The sequence below is a fragment of the Lissotriton vulgaris genome, chromosome 6 (genome assembly GCF_964263255.1).
Source record: "Lissotriton vulgaris chromosome 6, aLisVul1.2, whole genome shotgun sequence".
Classification (NCBI taxonomy): Eukaryota; Metazoa; Chordata; class Amphibia; order Caudata; family Salamandridae; genus Lissotriton; species Lissotriton vulgaris.
Genome location: NC_141694.1, coordinates 881277721 through 881300093, shown reverse-complemented (window position 1 = coordinate 881300093; position 22373 = coordinate 881277721). Strand labels below are relative to the sequence as shown.

General features: G+C 45.4%; 1 protein-coding gene across 1 annotated transcript in view; it reads right to left on the bottom strand.

Annotated features, from left to right (window-relative positions):
- SYNE1 (spectrin repeat containing nuclear envelope protein 1) overlaps positions 1-22373 on the bottom strand; it is a 2319318-nt gene that overhangs the window by 611393 nt on the left and 1685552 nt on the right. Inside the window, exon 105 of the mRNA XM_086926873.1 lies at positions 14356-14565. Within this exon, the coding sequence (XP_086782999.1) occupies positions 14356-14565 (210 nt within the window). The remainder of the gene's footprint in view (positions 1-14355; positions 14566-22373) is intronic.

The window sequence follows — 22373 nt, the reverse complement described above, 5'->3', positions numbered from 1 at the left end:
AGCAGCGGAGGGGGAAGAAGCTTTGGGCACCCACGGGTTTGGGGGATAGCCGCACGGTGTGTGGAGTGACCGGCCCTGCAAGCACGAACTTACGCCATATTTTAAAAACGTTGCCCCAGTGGTGAGATGAAGCAAAATACAAGCAACACGAGGCCCTTGAGTTGTGAAACTGAAAGCGATAAACATGACACCTAATTAACCAAGTCCACGAGCAAAAGAGACACCGACCAAGCCCACGAGCAAAAGAGACGCTGTGCGCATGCAAAGTCTCCTGTCCAGCCAGTGAGGGAACAAACATGCTTCCGTTGCAATAAAAAGGAAGCGTTTTTGACGCGCACCAATGAAAAGCATGGTTGGACACCCCACTTCCAAAGCATAGCCGACAATAGATCTCGCAAGCGAGAAGCACTGCAACACTAGGCGAGACCTAAAAAGGATGCCATAGTTTGTAGAACCAGCTCATCGTGTAAGAAGGTAGTGTATGGTGTCGGAACGCAGAGAAACTGAAGCTCGCTCACATGCTCTGCTGACATGACGGCAACAAAGAACATGGTTTTGAAGGTAAGGAGCAGTAGGGAATAGCTGTGTAGTGGCTCAAATGGAGGACACATCAAATAATTAAGGACAAGATTGAGGTCCTATTGGAGAATCACAAACAGAGAAGGAAAAACATATTGAAGCCCTTTCATAAGCCTCATCACAACCAGTGACTTAAATAATGAATGCTGATCAGGCATTCTAAGGACGGACAAAGTAGCCAAAAGATAACCTTTAACACCGACCAAAGCAGGACTCTGCTGGTTAGGGATAGAACAAACAACAGGGCATCCGACAATTGGGCCTTGAGGGGGTCAATCTGGCATTGCCCCCAACACCATTTTTTTTCACTGAAACAAGTGTACACAGTCTACTGAGGGAGGCTTGGCTGTCAAGGTGACATCCACTACCTTCGAGGAAGATCGAGTGCTTTCAGCTGGTGCCACTCAGTCACCACGGTGGAGATTGTAAAGTCTGGGATGGAGGACACAATCTTTCTAATGCAAAAGCAGATTCTCTCGGAGGGGCCGCCTGATCGGAGGGCAGACGCTCATGTCCAGTAGTTCTTGATACCAACCTCTCTTTTCCCGGTCCAGAGCCACTAAAATTACTTGGGACCAGTCGGCCCCGATCTTCTTGAGAAGTCGGTGCAGGAGTGGTATCAGCAGAAAGGTGTAGAAGAGTAACTAGCTGCATCGAGGAGGAAAACATCTCTGAGGAGAGACACCTTGGAAACTCTAGGATGCAAAAGTGCTGACATTGGGTGTTCTCGGGGGTGGCAAACAGCCAAGGTTTTCCTCATTCTCAGATGAGATATTGCACTAAATCCAGTGCAACTACAACTCATAATCCATTAGACGCAGACAGCTGAGTTAGCCCACCCCGGTGCTCAATTAGCCCACCATGTGTTTTTAATGCCAGGAAGATTCCTTGCTGGTCTAGTCATTTCCAGAGGCATAAGGCCTTCTGGCACACGGTCTGTAACCCCACCAGCCCTGTTTGTTGCAGTACCACATGGTGGTGGTGTTGTCAGTGAGAACCTGTACCCCCTTGTAGGAAGTTGACTCTGTATATACTATACCAAAATGAGGTATTGTGTGCACAGAGTCCAGTGGCACCCCAAAGGTAGGCAAAGGTAAAAGTAGATAGCACCTCACTTTCTATTTGTGGTAGTGTGGGGAAGCAGTAAGGCTTTCACAAAGAGTAGTGTTAAGCATTTGTTGTACACACTCAGGCAGCAAATGATGTCACACACTCAAAGACTGAACTCAGACCAATTTGATTGTATTAAAAATATTATTTAGTTATTGTATTTCTAGAACCAAGCCAAGCCAGGAGCAGGTAAGTGAAATAAATGCTTTGCAAAATCTTATGCTTTGTTTTACAGTTGAATGCAGGTTCATATGCAGTTAGTTGAATTACAGGTAAGTAAATAATCAGAATAACTTGTCAGTTAGTTTGCAAATGACTATATACGTTACTTTTGAGATTACTTTTGCTAATCAGTGTGATATGCCTAGATATTACACTGAGACATCTCCTAGACAAAAGGTAAGTAATTCACTTTTTGTACATACGCAGTTTTTCAATGTTCAATAAAAACCAACTCCACACTCGGAGCAATTTCGAAGGAAAAACAGTCAATGTATTTCTATAGAGAGAAAAGAAATTAACGGTTTGCAGGTAAGTACACGTTTGTGGGATATGGTATTCTGGGTTAGAACTAGGGTTCCCCCAGGGTCGAGGATGCACTCTTGGAATACCCTCACCCTAGGGAGGCTGGGTGCAGAGTGCTGAGGCCCAATGTTGTCCAGTGGGGGATAAGGGACCTCCGGTTTGTGGCTGCTCAAGAGCAGGCCAGAGGGTTGTGGGAGCAAAGCTCCTGGTGTTAGGCTCAGGGCAAAGGGGGATCCGAATTAGCATCCAAAGTACACCCGCAACGGTGCAGAGGGAGCTGGATGCAGAGTGCTGTTTTGCAGTCAGGTGCCCTGTTGTTTTCAATGGGGGTTTTCCAGTTGTAACCAAGACTGCAGGCTTGGGGACGAAGATATTATGGAGATGACCATCGGTTGGAGAGGTAAGATGGGATGCCTAGGGATGCTGGGACACCGTCAGTTGGGTGACCCAAGGCCGTGGGATGTTGGGTCCAGGGGTGTCTTTAGGCAGCGGGTTTTCTTACCAGCTCCGGTTGCGGGTATCCTCCAGAAAGAGACTGCAGGTGTCGTTTGGAGTGTCGAGACAGGTCAGAGATTGCCAGATCTCAGGCTAGGATCGCCAGGGAGACCTTCTCGTGGTGTTGGGCCACTCGAACTCGGGCCATAGGCATCGGGTGCAGAGTGGTGCAGACTTGAGGTTTTGGCTGGGGCCAGAGCCTGTTGGTGAACAAATCCGGTGCTCACGGGAGACAAAGTCTTGGGTTTGGAAGGCAGGGTACGTCAATCGGGTTCTTGAGGCTGCTGGCTGCAGGACACACTGGGATTTCGGTGTTGCAGGTTCGAAGTGGGGACAGGCTGTGGCCAGCCCAGTGGGCATCCTCCTCTTCTTTCAGCACGGCTTCTTCGGTTCTTCTTCTCCTTTTCTTCTTGGTTGGTTCTTGTAGGAGGAGGCAAGGATCAGGGTTGCCGTTAAATACTAGATTTAGGGGCGTTACAGGTAAACAAAGGTTGGGACGCATGGGTCCCTTCCTTGGGGTGTGTACACCCCCTATTATGGCACCCTCCAGTGGGAGTGGGGCATATGCCTCTCTCTGGTTGGCTGGGTCCCCCATCTGCAGGATGACGGGGACTGAGAGGTGGGCTACACCTTGCCTCCCCCACCTGAGGGGTGGGGTTGGAAAAGATGGGCACACCTCCCTTCCTCACATGGTTTTCCAGCCGATTCACCTGCCCAAAATGGTGGTCAGAACCGGTGGGAGCCAGTTGCTGGAAGCAGTAAAGGTCTTGGATAGCTCACAACGGTGGCAAGCCTTTGAAGCTTCCCCTTCCTGGACCCTGCCCATCCTGGGGAGGATGCTTGGCACCTCGTCCCAGGATGTGCATTGTTTCAGACCCCCAAGAGCAACAAGCTCTCGACCCAGGGGTCGAGAAACATGTCTGGTAGTGGCAGCAGGCAAGCAGCCATTCAGCCAGGACACTAGTGTTAGGTTGTTTTTCAGGGGGCATCTCTAAGATGCCTTCTTTGTGCATTTTTCAATAAATCCCACACTGGCATCAGTGTGGGTTTAATGTGCTGAGAAGTTTGATACCAATCTTCCCAGTTTTCAGTAAAGTCATTTGTAGGAGAGTAGGATCTGCTTACTATGGTTACCCCCACTTTTTGCTGGTGTTTCACAGTTTTTCGACTTTAGTCTGGCTGGGGCCCTGCTATCCAGGACCCCAGCCTAGCTGCTTCCTCTCTAAATTTATTGCATGCACTTTAGGAACACTCCAGATTGGTTACTGGGTTACCCTTGTGAGTCCCTAGTATATAGTACCTTAGGTACTAAGGGCATAGTTACCCCAGAGGCCTACCAGGGGCTGAAGCATGTATTACGCCACCCCTGGGAAGCCTTCCAAAATGGCACCACAGGTCTGCTACTGTAGCCTGTGTAAGGTAGTGCATGCACCCCTACTAAGATATAGGTTACCTATATCTACCTTTAATCACTGACACATATAAACCTATCAGTCACTCCTATGGCAGGCCTGATCAATCCTGAAGGCAGAGTGCTTGGTTTTGTGTGAGAAGGTGCCCATGCATGAGTAGGACCCCTCTGCAGCTTTCGGTATCTATTCTCTGATGCTGTTCTGTGATGCAGCCAGACCATATATTCTTAAGTGCTTTAAAACCTCGCGGTTAATGCTAACTTTGGAAGAATGGCTGCATGGAAACATGTTGTGTTTGGTATTAAACACTTTGGAATCCTACCCCCCCCCCCGCCAGTCATGGCGGCGGGGGTAGAATTCCACCCTTCTAGAGGGAGAAGACATGCACACACGCTGCAGCCACAGACGAGTCTGACCTCCTGCTGCTGGACGAAACTCCGGCAGGGGAGGCCTGGACAATAGGTTTCCTGTCACAGGGAGGTGTAACCACCTCCCCAGATGGGCTTTAGTGTATTGGGGCTGGGTGGGTGCATTCAGTGAATGCTTTTCAGACAGTGCTGGGGGCACACTTGGTGTCCCTGTGCATATCCTAGTTCAAACCGGTTGCAGGAGCACAGCTCCTGCTCTGGCATGAAACTGGACAAAGGGAAATGGTTGTAACCACCCCCTCCCTAGCTCCTCCCATAGGTGGGTCCACAGAGTATGTCCAATCCCCTAACTTAGTATAAGTATAGGAACACAGTCCTTAGGACTTCAAATTACACCTGGACGAAACGCTGCAACGTATATCCTGGAACTTCGACATTCTATTTCGACTAGAAGACGGAAGAATCTCCCTTGGAGTCAAGAAGTGACTCCCCTGTTTAAACAGGCACCAATGAAGCATCTTGCCGGTCTGCATTTCCAAGGCTCCCAGCGGATTCCGATGGATTTGTGACTCAGGTCACGGACTTCCAGACTTCTCAGAGGCCGACACGAGACCCCTGCAAATCTGAGACCCGCAACCCTCACGAGTGACATGGAACCGGAACTCCTGGACACCGTGCACATTTGCAAGTGCATTGACTTCCCGAGCTTTCCCGAAGTTGTGCATTGGGCTACTTATAGTCCAAGCCCTGAGCACCATTTGCACCGAAGTTTGTGGGCCTACACTCCACGAGTGTTCTGTGGGCACGCTTCTAGCATTTCCGCTCAAGACTACTTTGCAATCCCTGGTCCGTCGACTGGTGAGTCCCCACAAAGGTAACTCTTCTGTTTATTGGGCTTTCCTGGTTGCTCCAGACGTGCCCTTACTCCCTCCAAAGGGTGAGTCCCTCAGACCTTGCTGGTCTGCACCAAAGCCAATCTTTCATTCCTGTATGGGTTGCTGTTGCCAAGGCTTGTTGGGTCCAATCCAGATACCAACACCGCAGCACTCGACATCCTTTGTGGGACAGCTCGAATCCAGCTCCTGGTCATCATCATCACCTCCTGGTCCTCGTGGCTGAAGAGTCAAGCTTCACGTTCTTCATCTAAAAGCACCCGACATCGGTGGGCATCCGCTCATCGCCTTCCTGGTCACTAGCTAGTGACCAGACTCTGTCCCCTCTGCTTTAAGGTCCTTCAGATCTTTGATCCACCCTTGGATCCACCCAGACACTTTCGACTTGGTCGCCAGCAGCACTTTGCAGCCGCTCGCCATTGAAAAAGACGACAACACCCGACATCAAAAGACACCTATGCACCTGGCTTCCCTGGATGAGGTAACTCGAGTACTCCAGTGCTCCTGCGGATATTGACTCTAGACCTGCCTAGTTCTAAAGCGATTTGCTCCAAGTCCTCTTCCAAGTGTCCTTAATCTGTAATTTTCCAGCCGCTACTTCCCCATAGAAGTTAATGGTTATTCGCTGCTGTGTGTAGACACTGCATGCGTCCCCCGTGGGTCCCCTGTGTCACTACCTTGGGTGGTTCCTGGTGGCCCCAGCGGTTCTGAAGGTTCTAGGCCTTGTATCTATGTCAGTCATGGTTCTTATACCACTTACTTAATATATGGTTTGGTACGCCCCTAGGGCTTAACGTATATTGTGCTAATTTACTGTGTGCTAAATAAGTTTACTGTTTGTACTTTTGCCTCTATACTCATAACGAGACTAGAGAGATGTGTTTAGAATAAATGCCTATATTTTATATATGCACCTGGTGTGGTTCTCCTTTCATTTGGTCATTCATGAGATTATAGACTGGTAAAACAAGCTGCTTCACATTCCTTCAAGGCTTAGCCTGAAGGCTGCTCTCCGCAGCTACCACTGGGATAGCTTTCTATATAGGTAGTCTTTAAACCTACCATCAATAAGGGTTGTTTGGACTGGTGCAAGGTGCCCACTAGAATAGTGGACAGCATATGCCAGGTCCACTTCTCACACCATTACGGTGCTGTGAAGTTCGTAATGACAAATTCCCAGCACCATATACTCTTAATGGCATCACTGCATTTACAATGTTTAAGAATTGGCTTATACACTGTACTGGTACAGGGCTGATGCACCTGTACCCTCACCACTGGTATAGTGCACGCAGCTAGAGGGTTGGCTGATCTATGCCAGGACAGTGGGTTGTAGGCAAGGCACACAGAGATGTGTGCCATGTCGAATCTTCACTTGGTTCTGCACCAAAACATGCAGCCTGCAAAGGCAGTGTGGTGTGTAAATGTACAGGGCCTCTAAGGGTGGCACAATACGTGCTGCAGCCATTAGAGCCCTTCCCTGGCCACAGTGCCCTTGGTACCTAAGATATCATTTAGGAGAGACTGACCTGTGGTCAAAGAGTGACAATTGGGTGTTGTCTCAATACAGTTCAGGGAAAGAACAATGGTCCTGGGTACCTGTTTGGCAGGAACCCAGGGCACACTCAGTCAAAGTAAATCAGTACTTTGGCAACAAGTGGGGAGATCTATGCAAAAAGAGTGTATTTTCTTACAACCCTCAACTGGATGGACCCAAGGAATGTATTCAGCTCAAGAAGGCTGATATGGCGCCAGACTACCCCGGAGACCAGGCCTCCGATCTCAGTCTCTTCCAAATAGTGCATCAGTCACCACTGTCAGCTCTGGGTGAGAAAGTGAGAAGGAACTACTGCTGATCCAATAGGAGTCCAGTAACAAGAACTGCAGATCTTTTACAGCCTCCTCCGAAATCTGAATATAGTTTCAGAGGTACCATTGATTTTGGGCCATCTGATACTCCAGATCCCACTTTAGAGTCTGCATATGCCACTTGGCATGCTCGACCAGCAGGATACAGGAGGCCATCCGTTCTAGCAGCTTTAGAGTCAACCTCATTGAAATTCAGGACCAAGGTTGAAAGATCGAGAACATAGCCTGCATGTCCTGGACTCTCTTTCCCATGGGAAAGGCATGAAATCGAACCATTTATACTGCACATTTATAGTGTATCCCAAAGATGATAGGAGCTTCACCTCAGTCTGGAAGTGGTGATGACTGCCTGGGGCATGGCAACCTTCAACACCCAGTTGTCGAGTTAGGGGAAGAGTGGCACACCTGACCTTCAAAGGAGTGCTACCACCACTGCTATCACTTTCGTGAGCACTTGAGGGCTGCTGGTGAGACCAAAGGGAGCCAAGAGAACTGAAAATGCTCCTCTGCCACCACGAACTACAAGTAGCGCCAATCTGCCGGCAGGACAGTGTCCTGCGGGTCCAATCCACTATCCAGTGTCAATGGCCGAGAGCAGACAAAACCTGGGACAGAGTGAGAACTTTGAATTCCAGAGGAAGGAGTTGAGAGGGTGCTGATCTAACATAGGCAGTAGGCCTATGTTCTTCTTGGGCACCACCAAGTAGTGAGAATAACAACCACACCCTACGTTTGCTGCTGGCACCCTCTCAGCAGCCCCTTTGGTCGAAAGGGTTTGCACTTCCTGCCGCAAAATGGAAAGACGGTCTTCTGTCAGTCATTGCGTGGACAGTGAAACTGCTGGGCTCCCTGGTGGGTCTGGATAGGCTGGCGGTAATGGATGCCTCGGCTTGGACAAAGCCACAAAAGGAACAGTGGAATTCATGTGGCTGGAGAGGCTGGCCAGAGAGACCCAGAGAGCAAGTGGTAGCTCAACGTTCCTTGAATCATTCAAGGGCAGAGTTCAACCGATCGCAAAATACGCATAACCACAGCATAGGTGCCAGATCTTCTGTGACTGGGATAGAAGGAGAATATTGAACTGTCTCTAGTGGTATTTAGCCTACTAGCCTTGTGCAAGTCCTAATACCAAATGTCCTCGGTTAAGGGCTGAGCGAACTCATCACCTTGGTCATAGTCGTTGCTAGAGTCAGTGCCAGAGAGGGAATGCCATGAATGTTGTCCGCGATTTGGAATTTTGAGTGCAACGACCAGCACCTCGGTCGGATTTGTGCACGGCATTGGTTGAATTCATAGAGTAGAATCGGACGGCCTCTTGGGGAGGCAAGGTCAGCGTCAATATATCCGTGTCTCACATGGGCTTGGGATGACAACCCCTCCATGTCCAGGGTCCATTTATCACTTGGGCCGGGGGAAACATTTATAATCAGAGTGGCGTGTTCACCTTCAGGCTATTTCCACCTCTAAGGTGGGCTACCTTAAGTGAATTCGGAAGTCAGAAGTCTGCCATCTATGTGAAGGCAAACCTAGGAACTCTGGGACAGGGTTATGCGCACTTCCCACAGGAATGGTCATATAGGGGTTGTAGTGACACCAAAGGTTTGGCCACAGCCCTACACTCTCCATATGCCCCAAATGTAGCATTTGGAGAGCCCCTGGAACCAGGAAGTCAGATACTGCCGACCCATAAGTAGAAGGACAGAAGAGCCACGAAAAGCAAGAACTGAGGAAGAAGCAACTGACTTGGAGCCAACTCTGCCGGCCAGTTTGTATATTCACGACAACTGCATGAAAGTTTACTCGCCCTGCAAGTTGCTGTGCCTCCAAGATCCTGGGAGGACAGTCAGCAATTATACAACGACCCAGGAACTCCTGTGGAGCAGCAGAGCTGTTCCCATGAATATTGTAAGCACTAATGAAAGAATGTCTGAGGACTCCAGGACCATGTAAACCTGACCCTGACCAGCACCACTGCACCTATCACCCCAAGCTCAAGTTGACTAGGCCAATAGTGCCTTCAGCCTGTTTGTGCAGACCCCACTGACCGTGAGTGTCTCCGGTTATGAAAACCTGATGCCTCAAAGCACCTCTGCACCCGTCCCCTCATCCCTGAGCATCAAAAGACCTTAGTCCTCCTGTTGGTTGAGACTGACTGGTTTGCCAGATAAAGCCTGCAGCCTCTTTTCAACCAGACCGATCCCTATTGGATAACATAGGGCACCCAACTCTAACAAGCACCTCTGCACCCAGCCGCCCCAGTGCCGCCTGACTTGCCCTGTTGTTGTTGCTTTGGACCTTGCCACATACTTACCTTAAGTTCAGGAGATTGGTCCCATAAGTTGCTGTGAACTACCTGTATGCAGTGTATGTCTTTCCTCTGTAGGATAACATAACCGCTTCAGAAATAGCACTAAGTGTTGACTTTTCAAATCTATAAAAATTCAGAACTCGAAATGCACTTGCCTGCTTTTGATGATCTTGGTGCCAAAAGTTATATAAAGATAAGAGTTCTTTTTTATAAATTGGTGTGAAACTCCTTTTTGAGCAATGTGCATCATTTATTCACTGTGTGTGTATTACAGGTGTCTAACACTCCTCTCTTGATGCTCGAAAATACAACCCCCTTAGAGAGCACCTTGGGATTGCTAGAGCAAGCCCTTGTCCACGTATAGAGGATACCTGGATTTTTTTGCACAGTATACCTCTTTTTGGTATACTATATAAAGAGCCTCCTTACAACAATTACCAGAGGATTTTGAGCAGGGCAAAGATCAGCCTCTAGAGTAGTTCCATCAAATCTGAGAACGGGAGCGGGACCAGGATCGAGCTTTGGACTTTGAGATGTTCCGATGCTGTGTCTTCTTGTGCTTGGTAAAATAAAGTTTTGCCTCCTGTTTCATGATGGCCTTCGGGTTCATCAACATGAAATCTCTACAAATCTTGCAGTTATGCCAGATCCCAGACACAACAGGCATAGCTGGTGGGGATCTGTCATAGACAGCTGCCAGCGACTGTCCTTGCAGGGTTTGAAACTTGTCATCTTATGGGGTGACATCCTAGACACATTGCAAAAATGTTTTTGTAAGAGAAGGAAAAATCAAGATAAATATCACTAAGAGACGAGAAGAAGCTCTGGATCAGCATCTGGTGTGCGGAAAGAAAGGAAATGACGCCATCTGCTGACATGCAGAGATGCTATGGAAAAGTTTCCAGATCCAGTCTGATGACTGGGGAATATTTAAAAGGTGAGGAATCTGTGGCTAGAAGTCTCTACCTGAAAGAAAGTGTTACATCTGGCCACCAACAGGGTAGCTGTGTGCTGCAAAAGCAATGCTAAAAAGGTTTAGGAGCAACTGGGGCTGTGGAAGACTGGGCTGTCCACCATCCCTGTTGCCCTCTTCAAGGGGCACTGCGGCGCAGGCCGTGAAAAGGTGAAAAGGTTGTAATGATTGATGCACCTGTGGGGGATGCTGGAGGTGTTCAAAGCCCCTACCAAAGCTCAGAAGTGTCGGAACTTCTAGTGCGTTTGGCAGGGAGCGGCAGAAAGGTCAGAAGAGCACACCGTTGACATGCTATCCTTGAAGCACTCCACAGCTGAACCGTCAAACAATCAGGAGCTATCACATTCTATCCACAAGTATGGCCTGAACATCCCCCGAAAAGCCAGTGGGCTGTATCCAAGTGTATATGCTGACGGCCATACTAGTTCCAATAGCCCTACCAAGGGAGTGAGTCATGTACAATCCGCTTCAGGTGGTGTACTTGGACGCATCTCAGCCATTTTGCATGACCTGGGAGAGGATGATCAAAGCCTCCTCCGGAACCAGCTGTAAAACAATGCATGAGAATAACAGCCTAAGAGGCAGCTAGTATTTACAGAAAAAAGGGGCAGACTTGTGAAGGAGACATCCCTATTTCCAAAGGTTTCTATTCTCTTCGATTCCATGTCGGGGGAACTAGAATGTAAATAGTTTGGGCTCACTCTTCTAGCCGAAACCTGCACCCCAAGTCTTTCAGGAGTGAGGTGCTGGGTGAGGAAAGTGGGGTCGCCTGGAGCAGGACAATTATGCCTGGCAATATGGAGATTCAGAGGTCTACCTAAACAAGGCTTGGTCCAAGTGCCCATGGGTGTATATGTGAGGGCCTCACTAAATATAACAGAGGCTCAAAAGTCATTGGGCCAGGTTGAAACACCTCTGTCAGGGCATTAGTTTTAACCTTTTGAGCGGGAAGGGGGAAATCAAGAATCTCTGATGCCCTTTGCATAATCAAAGTGAAGGATGTGCTGTCTTTAGTGGCTGGTACTGAAGGAGAAACTAGACCGTCTGGGAATGTTGCCAGTCCGCTGGCATCGTGGAGATCTTTGAACCAGTTATCCTCCAAGTAGGGCTGGGCAATCTTGTCCTCAACATAACATCATAACCCACACTGTCAAAATCCGTGGCGAAAAGGTCATGAAGGACCTGAGCTATACCAAAAGGTAGAGGCACTGTGTCTGAATCAGAAGGATGATAGCAGGGTTGTGGTTCAGATGAAGCAATGTGTGACCTCAGTCAAGGTTGGGACAGTGCTTTTAGACAGCACTATGGGTTAGCCATCATCGTCCGTAGTCAGCTGCACCAGCATCGACGTTGGAAGATTATGTTTCAGCACAGGTGTGGAACCGGGAAGGGAACCAGTACCGAAGTTCGTTCAGAGACCTGGGAGGATACCAACTGGTTCGAAGGAGGACTCACAAGTGGTCTCAAAAGACCAAGAGTGGTGGGATGGGGCTGAGTCCCACTTGAACTTCTTGTGCTTATTTTTTTATTTCCCTGAGGAATTGCATCACAAAGAATACCGGTCATGAGTGCGACCTCATGAGTTTGATCAGGACCTACCTTTTGATCTCAAACAATCTAGGCATGGGTTCTTGCAGTGCTTTGCCACAAAATTCTTAATCTTGAATCTCCTTGACGTGCTTCAGAGAGCAATCACTGCAGCTCTTAGAAAACTTGGAATAAGAAAGAGTATCGAAGATACAAGGAGTACTTACGGATCCATGTCTGTTGTAGGAAAAAGAAAGGAACTGATGTCAGCCACATGGACGGTACCTATTTAGGCCTACGCATGACACATGTGGCACGAAGCAATTTCCGTACGGAATCAACAGTGCCATTTGCCAACACACTGAGGTACTACTGAAGATTTTCCAGATCCAGTCTGATGCTGAGGGAGTATTCAAAAGATGAGGAATCTGCAGTTAGAAGTCTCTATCAGAAATGTGCATCTCAAGCAACACATGCAATGAACACATATTTTTTCTGCTTATGAAATGGGAAGAATGGTGTTATAGTATAAAAGGATGAGAATGTTTTTTTTTTTAATTACTCAAGTATGATTGTAAGCAAATACGTCTCACACATTTTCTGCAATGGTTTATGTTGTTTCCTCTATTTATGTAAATGTAAATACTTAAGGCAACATATATATAGCATACATATTACAATCAATGTAATGTAAATAATAAACAAAAAGAAGAAAGAACCAACATAACTATTTTTCTTAGAAAAGTACAAAGACTAATTTATTGATAATCTTATGACACAAAATAAAATGAAATACCTCAATCATACGGGTCCATTCATATCTACACTCATACAATCTCATACATTCTAAGCCCTATTAAAAACATTTATATTAATAACAAGACTAATCATAGTCATTGACATTCGTTTGTGATCTCCATAGACAAAGAATGTGGCACAATTTTAATTTGACAGTTCAAATGTCAAACGACAATGTCAAATTGTGCCACATTCTTTGTCTATGGAGATCACAAACGAATGTCAGTGACTATGATTAGTCTTGTCATTAATATCAATATTTTTAATAGAGCTTAGAATGTATGAGATTGTATGAGTGTAGATATGAATGGACCGGTATGATTGAGGTGTTTCATTGTATTTTGTGTCATATGATTATCAATTGTTTTTTGTACTTTTCTAAGTAAAATAGTTATGTTGGTTATTTCTTCTTTTTGTTTATTATTTTCATTACATTGATTGTAATATGTATGCTATATCTATGTTGCCTTAAGTATTTACATTGACATATTCGAGCCCTGCCTTAAGGAACCTTACCTCTCTACCAGGGGGCCTCTCTCTTTACATTATGTTTCCGCTATTTATGCCACACTAAAAAAAAACTTTACATTATGCTTGATCTGGTTGCTGTAGCACAAGCAGCACTAATAGGGTTACACTTTTTTGGGGGGGGCACCAGTAAAGGTTTTATGTACAACAAACCTAGCAAATGAACAACAGGACTAGAGTTTTGTCATTGGCTCATGCTTTTTACCACTTAAAGCTCCTTTGTAGAAACTTAACATCCTAGTTTCTATGCACACACGTTTACTGCAATGAATAATCATGCATCCAAGATTAGATTATGTGACTATGAACTTTCTGTGAGGCATATAAGGCACTAACTGTTTGTACGGACTGACTACTATGTCTCAAGTCATACTTGGGGTTTGATGTAGAAAACTGCTTTTTGCTTCTCTACCATGGCCTCATTAAGAGGGTAGTTAGTAGACAGGCATTTTTAAGTTAAAGAACTTGGTATCACTTATAAGAGCTGTTATAGCACAGGGTCTTCAGCAAAAAAGTTGTTTTAGTGCTGAAAGCTGGCTATTCATCAATTCAGCGTACCAGCTTTTAACCGTTCATTTCAACATTAGAGTATAGCCCAATCCCCCTCCCTGATATGCCCATCGCTTTGATCCATTGATTGAAGAGCACTTAGGTGAAATAATGTTTTTACAAGGGGGTCTCACCACACATGGGAAACACTTGGACTAGCAGGGAGGGGGTAGGGCCACACTGCAACTGAGCAGAGAGGGGCAAGGGCACATATTGATGCACTCAGAGAAGGTGGGGCCATATCTTGAACAGACTTGGTCAGGGGTGAGGAGAAACAGGGTAAGACTAAGAAGCAGTAAGGATATGGTGGGCAACATTGCTGGACCAGAATCAAAGTGGAGATGGACTCTCAGCATGCTACATCCACTCAGTTAGCGTACACTTGAAAGACAACAATTTTAAACACGGTTCTCCAGCGCACCTGGAAGGTGACCAGTTGTTGGAGTCTCCCTTTCATTTGATGGCATCGCTGGTTCACCAAAGACTCCAGAGTATTCAACCTCGCCATGAGACAGTACATGGTGTCCTCTATGACCTCTTGGTTGTCAACATTTTCAGGAAGAGTTTGGAAATAGAGAATCTTGTTCTTGTCAATTTCTTCAGACATCTCTTTAATATCTTTCGCAAGAGCCTGGAAGGGGAAAAAAAGACGCATCACTCCTCCTTCTAAAATCAGTAACAGAAACACAAAGATAGAAAGTTAACCTAGCAATCTCAATAACATGAATAGTCATTGTTCCCATCTATTACACAATTAAAGCACTGCACAATTTTGTTAACACCGTTTTTTGTTTGTGTCTTTAGTTATCTGGTGATGGGCACCTATCTCACTGGAAAAGTATTGACACTGCCCTGATCCTCAGTTAAGTTTTTGCAGACCTGCTTTATGAAGTTTGAATTACTCAAATTACATCCTGCTTGCACAAGGCCATTGTTCAGCAAAGACCCTGGACCATCACACAATTTAAACAAAGCTCCACAAAACGTCACCTACATTATGGGGATGGGTGCACTCTGTACATGGACTATCTTTTTATGTACTTAGTTCTCTACCCTGACTTCGGAGACTACACAGTCATAAAGTGTTAATTAATTGCCGTTTTGTGAATACCGAAAAAGAGTAAACTTACGCATATGTGTAAGTTTACCTTTGTGTATAAGGCCTTTAATGTATAGGGTGCAATCACAGTGAATTTCGATATAGGCTGTCAACTACAGCAAACATATCACAATGTATTTACGTTAGCACCAAGATAAATAAAGTTAAAATACATTTCTTGTTTTACACAGTGCACAGCCCAGCCTGAAGATATATATATCCATTTCTCACAGTACTGCAAATGACATGTTTCCAAGAGGAAAAAATGTACAGACCTTAAGAAATAGTAAATTGCATACAATGTATCAATCAATATATTCAAAAACAGGATCTTAGAATATGGGAACAAATTATATAATCTTAAAAAGTTTGTAACAAAAATGTGAAGTACACAACATTAGAACACAACAATCACAAAAAGAAATACACCAAAATACAGAAATACACGTAAGGAAAGTTTAAGGGGCCCCCCTACAATGTACATGGAGGGGCCCCCGCTCCAGATTTTACCCAGAGAGCTCAGACCTGAGTACTGTGCTTAGGAAGCCCCCTGCAGCTGGGGGCCCCCCCGCAACACGGGGGATGTGGGGGCCTGTGTTACGCCCCTGCACGAAGGGTAACCACATTTATCACACAACAGCAAAAATCAGGCTGGTTAAAATACAAGACAAAACCACACAGAAAGAAAACAAAATAAAGTAAGTTCAGTAAACGTGGCATCAGCAAAATCCTGTAATGTAAATGGTCCATCTTGCAATAGAATGCAAGCATTAATCAGTATAAAATCAGGTCGTCGAACCTACTAACCTACCAAAAGCCAATATTAACCATCAGAATCCCTTTATGTGGAGTGCTTTGACGAATGTGAGGTCAGCAACAGTGTATGAAAGTGCCCCTTTTTGAAACAGTCACCCCCACGTTTTGCCTGGTATGCGATGCAATTTTGACTGAAGTGCACTGGGTTCCTGCTAACCAGGTCCCCAGTGCCAGTGATCTTTCCCTAACACTAGGTAACTGTTCAAATGTTTCCCAATTGGCCAGACCATTAACACCTCTGTAAGTCCCTAGTAAATGGTACCCCTGGAACCTAGAGCATGAGAAGTAAAAAGGGTCCCTAAGGACTGCAGCATGTATTGTGCCACTCCAAAGGATCCGCCACCAAACTCATGCAGACTGCCATTGCAGGCTGCGTGAAATGGTGCAAACAAATGTGAAACTCGGCATGGCACACACCTTGTGTGGCATACTCAGACACTGCATGCAATAAATGCAAGTCACCCCTACAGCAGGCCTTACAGACCTAAGGCAGGGTGAATTAAACTACATGTGATGACATAGCTGCATAAGTAGATATGCCCCTGTACTGCCTAATTCAATTGATAGATAGTACAAGTTAACAGGGAAGCCGTCTTAGGTTTGTGGACTTGGCAATGGTCATTATGAGTTCCACAGTCACATGATGGCTTTACTGAAACCTGTGGCGTTTGGTATCAAACACCTTGTCTTACAAAATCTGTAATAATGCCAGTAGTTGATTTATTAAGATATGCACCCAGAGGGCACATTAGAGGTGCCCCCTGAAAACTTACCAGCCTCTCAGGGTGCTGGTGGACTTGTATCTACCAGCCTGCCACCACAGACAAGTTTCTGACCCCCCCCCCCCCGAGCAAGTGAGAGCCAGTGCTCTCTGAGGTCAAAAACAATGCCTGCTCTAGCAAGAGGTGTTTACACCTCCTCCAGCAGGACGGCTAATGATTTAGCATATCAAGGCCAGTTGCTTCAAAGGGGCTTTGATATGCAAAGCCAGATTCCCCTAGACATGGAAGATGCCACGCCCTGCACTTACGGTCATTTGGCACAAGTAGAGGCGGGAAATTAGCTATGCAGTTGGCATGTTGCACCATCAGGCCAGTCACTCTAATAAGGTAGGCTACCAGATGTGCTACATGGAAGGAGGATTCCATCAACTTGATTTTTGTGGTTTGGGAACTTTTGAATAGGGTTATGCCCACTCACCACAGGAAGGGATCATATAGGGGATGTAGGGACCCTAAGGGTAAGTAGCCCATTGGCTACAATCCTTCACTCACCTTAACGCCCCTAAATTCAGTACTTAGGAGCCCCCCTGACACCAGGAATTCAGAATCACCTAAAGAAGGACAAAGATGAGCCGAAGAAGTGAGAACTGTGGACTACCAGTGCAATCCCTGCCTGGCTGTTTCTGTCTTAACAATTGCTACAGCCCAACATGTCCTGCAGCTGTGCATCCTCCAGAAGCCTCAGAGGGCCGCCACCAGTTCTCCAACCAGCCAGATTTTCCCTTGAAGTAGAGGAGCCATTTCCTTGCAACCTGCAGGCACCAACCACAATGTCTGGTTCACCGTCCTGCTGACCACCGGGTCCACCAATGCAGCAGCCACACAGGAGGAAGTCACCACGCTCCAGATTGAGAGATCCAACTCTCCACCAATTCTGCAGGCGCCAGGATCCCCAGGAGCCGCCTGCACCAATACCTGAGGTACCAGACACCTTGCAGCAGCCAAGGCTTGTTTAGTGTCTAGCCGGGACACCATCACTGGCAAAAACGACCTACCAACGTTGGACTCCTGCACCAGAGAGGCCATCGCAAGAGTGGCATTGCTGTCCAGTTTTGTCCCCCTCTGCAGGTCTGACCAAGAGCTGTGGGTGCCCACGTCGCATGGGAGCAGTCAACAAAAAACCCTCTGCACCTGAGGTCCCCGTTAAGGGTCCACGAACACCGCCAGTGCCCCCCCCCCCCCCGCTCCCAAGACTCTCACAAACTGACCCCTCCCATTTGGGATCTCTCGGACTTGTACCCAGGTCCATCTCTTCAACCTGTTTCTAGGTGACCCCCCCTCCCTACTTTGGCAACAGTGTAGCGGTGCAACCCACTCAGCCCCTCTGCACTCTGACACTTCAGGGCAGGTAAACCCGAACTGCTGGTGGAGCTTGTGACCTTGACCTCCCTGCACCTTAAGTCCTAAACGGAACTCCAGAAATACAACTGCAAATACATGCATTAAGTATATGTGTTTATGTTTAGGAAAGCATTACTAAATAAAAGCACATTTGTGTGACATTTTTGCCTTACTATAAAATTGATCACTCGAAAAGTACTTACCCGCTTACGAAGTTCTTGGGGTTAAAAATTCTATAAAATATACATTGTTTTTTCTAAATTGGTCTCGAGTTTCTTCTTGCATGTGTCTCATTTATTAATTCTGTGTGTACAATAAATGCTTAACACTACCCTCTGATAAGCCTAAACTGCTTGCCCACACTACCACAAAATAGAGTACTTGGGATTATTAATTTAAACCATGTAATCCAATAAGGGTCATCTGAACTTTCTACATATTGTAACTCATTTTGGTACACTACATAAAAAACAGCTTCCTACTAGCAGCTAATAGGCATCTGCAACTTGATACAGAATGCAAAGAAAGCCAAGCTCGTTGTGACACATCCATGACTTTGCTACTTCTTGGGCAGTGTCAGTCTCCTACTGCAAAACTAGAGCAGTCTTTAACATTCTATGATCAAATTATATTGGCAGTGAAGTAACCATTATCTACAATATTGCAATCAAACCAAAGAGAATTACACCCCAACACATTCAAATACAAGCTTGTAAGCTTCATCAAACAGACAGGACTAATTATATAACAGAATAAATATACAGATCACCCTCAGCTGCAGTGTCACAAACAATTTCCAAACTAAATTTAAGATTTAAAGAGCAGAAAGGCACAAAGAGAAAGGTATTGTAAATCATGAATAAATCCAGCATTTGAGGATGCAGATTGGGAGTAAGACAAAATATTAACAAATAGAGGGACCGATTCACAAAGGTAATTTGAGACAGAAGTGTAACTTTACGACTTTTGGTATTCACAGAGATCATTTACGAGTTGTATCTTTACGTCTGAAGTCCACCTGGAAACTCCGCAACTGGACCGTACTCTCCATACTGGGCCATACTCTCCGGCTCGGGCTTTACTCCTTTGCAAAGGAGCAAACTTTTCTAGGATATAATGTAGTGTCTGGCCACAGCTTTTTCCCTGCCCAAACTAGTTTTCATGACCTCCTCTACCATTTATCACACGTTCCTAATATTCCCTTTTGTAAAATTGCTTTCTGTCCCATTGCTTACACTTCATCCGACCCAAGCCGGAGAGAACGGCCCAAGCCTGAGAGTACGGCCCAAGCCTGAGAGTATGGCCCGGGTGCGGAAAGTACATCCCGGGTGGCGAGATTCCGGCCTGACTGCGTATGTAAAGATACGACTCGCAAATGATCTCTGTGAATTCCAAAAGTCATAAAGTTAGACTTTTGGATCAAATTACCTTTGTGAATCGGACCCCAATCTCTTAAAAGGCTGCAAACCAGAGTAGATACTCATCCAAACAAATGACAAGAATCAGAAACTTCAATAAAGACATGACTGAAGTGATGATGATCAATTAATCCGATCACCTCACGCAACCTGACCCCAAGAAAGAAGGACTACAAAGGCAGCAAGATCTTGCTTGACCATAAAGGTCAGGGAGAGGGCAAAAATTATTCTCTGAGGTATGAACAGGAATATATGATTTTCTACTGCGTTGAAATGATGCTCCTGGGTAATGTGTCATACTCTGAAATAGCTGTATATTTCATGACATTCTCTTCAGAACTAGCTATAAAATACATAGGGCCCGAATCACAAAAGTAATCCGAGACAAAATCCTAACTTTGCGACTTTCGGTATTCACAAAGGGCATTTAGGAATAGTAAAGTTAGGATTCCTAACTTTACTACTCCAAAATGCCCTTTGTGAATACCGAAAGTCGTAAAGTTAGGATTTTGTCTCAGATTACTTTTGTGAATCGGTCCCACAGACATCCAGCAAATTTAGTTTGACAACAGGACAACAAAATTAATCGTGTGAACCCCATTATTTTTCATTTTCTTTGTGGAGGATAACTTGAAGGCATCCTTGTTCCCTCGCTATTAGCGCTTGCTCAGTGCAACATTTTCCAGAACAGCTTTTAGTTCCCAGTCTAGCCCTTACTGACCAAAAGCATGTAGATGAACACAGAGGAACTAGCACAAGTGTACTTAAACACGTTCAGGACGACAACCAACACACTAGCACCCCTGCGCAAAGGGAAACATAACACTCAATAACTACTGTTCAGAGCAAAACACAGAGAACAGACCTCAACTGAAAAGTGACCTCAGGAAACCAGGACATGCTTAGCAGCAAAAAATGGATTGCTTGCAACCAAAATCCAATTTAGCTACCTTCATCATAGAAAATGTTTTATTGCAATATTAAAAGGCTAAGAATGTCATTACATGGACAAATTGCAAGCAGTAAACATCTCAGCTATGAAAAACTTCAATGTTAATAAAGAACATGAAGCCAGCAGGTGTGCTACTACACTGGGTTAAAATTCAATTGAGTGTAATAGAAACAGCACGCCCTTGATATTACACTATAAACTGTAGAAAGACTGCTTAGATACTTGAGCATTTAAGAGTTATACAAATAAAAAGTAACGAATACCCCAAGGATAGGCAAAAACGCATATGCTTTCTTAAAAAACAAAGCTGACCCAATCTGTGACATTCATCCCAGTTTTCAGTTCTGGTTTTTCAACAATGTGGCAATGAGCCTCTGTTTTGATTGTGGTCTCCTCGGTGTAACTGCACAGGGTATCTTTTGATTTTAGGCACCCACCACAAAACAAAATCCAAAGAACAAAATAGAAAGTCACTTCATAAGCACTGGCCGAACAATTATCCAACAACATCTCTAGGTATCATTAATAAATATCTAAAAACCCTTTAAAAAAGTTAAAAATTTTGAAACAGAACATTTCATTAGGTGGACAATAAAGTGCATGGAAAAAAGTTTTTACATTTAGAATTCCTAATTGTAGACAAATAGATTTTAACCATTTAGAGCTCAGTGGACGTAATGCAGGACAAATAAACAAAACATGATTTCGGTCCTGCACTGCATTATTACAGAGGTTACATACTGGAGATGATCCGTACCACTTTGCTAAAAGAGAATTTAGAGGAAGCAAATCATGTCTTAAAAGGTACCATAGCCTACGGACTCTATGAGGGATATTCCAAGAGAGATACTGCTGGGCCTGCTTTAGTGAGTACGTGCTTAAAAGTAAATCACTTCCTTTTTTTCCATGTAGGGCAGTCATATCCAATTTAAAGCAGAGTTCCCAAGATGCATATTTCAGCTGAGACTTTAGTTGAGAAGGAGAAAGTAAGAACAAAGTATTTGCATCCAACTCTAACATTGTTACCGCTTTTCTAAAGTTTTTTACTAATAGGGAGAACTCGTTTAGATTGCCCAGTAGTTCATTTTTAATAGATCCCCGTAAGGAACCCGATTTACCTCTGGCCAAACAGGCCACCCACCTTACTAGGGCAATCAACCCCTGTACCCAACAGCTCCGGAGGCCAAATTCCAGCCTGCATGATGACACAGAGCAAGCTGTATTAAGGGAAGAAATTCTTCTTAGTACCTTTCCTTCCATTACCTGCAAGAATCCCCAATGCCTTAACTCCACCAATTCTATTCCATACAGTAGAGTTGCAGGGATTTTTGCTCTATATACTTCCAAAAATCGTGCAAAGTGTCTTTTTCCTGTTGCAGAATACAAGGAACATAACCCCATACCATGAGCCAATGCTTTACGCGAATTATGCTCAATGTGGGGTTTCTCACTTAGGTTTGCTGAGATTATTTTACCTAAGAAGGTGTAAGTTTTAACCACCTCTAGTGTCTGTCCTCCTATAGCCCATCCAAAGTTTTCAGACCTACATTTTTTCCTTCTAAAAATGCACATGATTTTGCTTTTAGAAGCATTGATCTTCATAAAATGTGCTTCTGCAAATAAATGTAATGCTTGCAGGCGGTTAGACAAGCCCTTCGGAGGTAAATCTAAGATGAGAATATCATCCGCATACATTAAAACCGAAATGGATGTACCTCCAATTACCGGGGCTAACCCACCACATGCAGCAATGGAAGCAGGTAGGTCTACAGTATATAATGAAAACAATATAGGGGCCAATATACACCCTTGTTTTAATCCATTCGGAGATGGGATAGACTGTGAAAGGCCCCTTTCTCTGCCTTGTAACACCTTACACCATGTGTTCGAGTGGAGGGATTTTACAAGTTCGAGTAGCTGTGGTGGCATACCCAATGCAGCTAGTTTTCTCCACAGCGTCGGACGGTCCACCTTGTCAAACGCTGTGGAGAAGTCTATGAATGCCGCATATATTCCACCTCCTCGAACTCG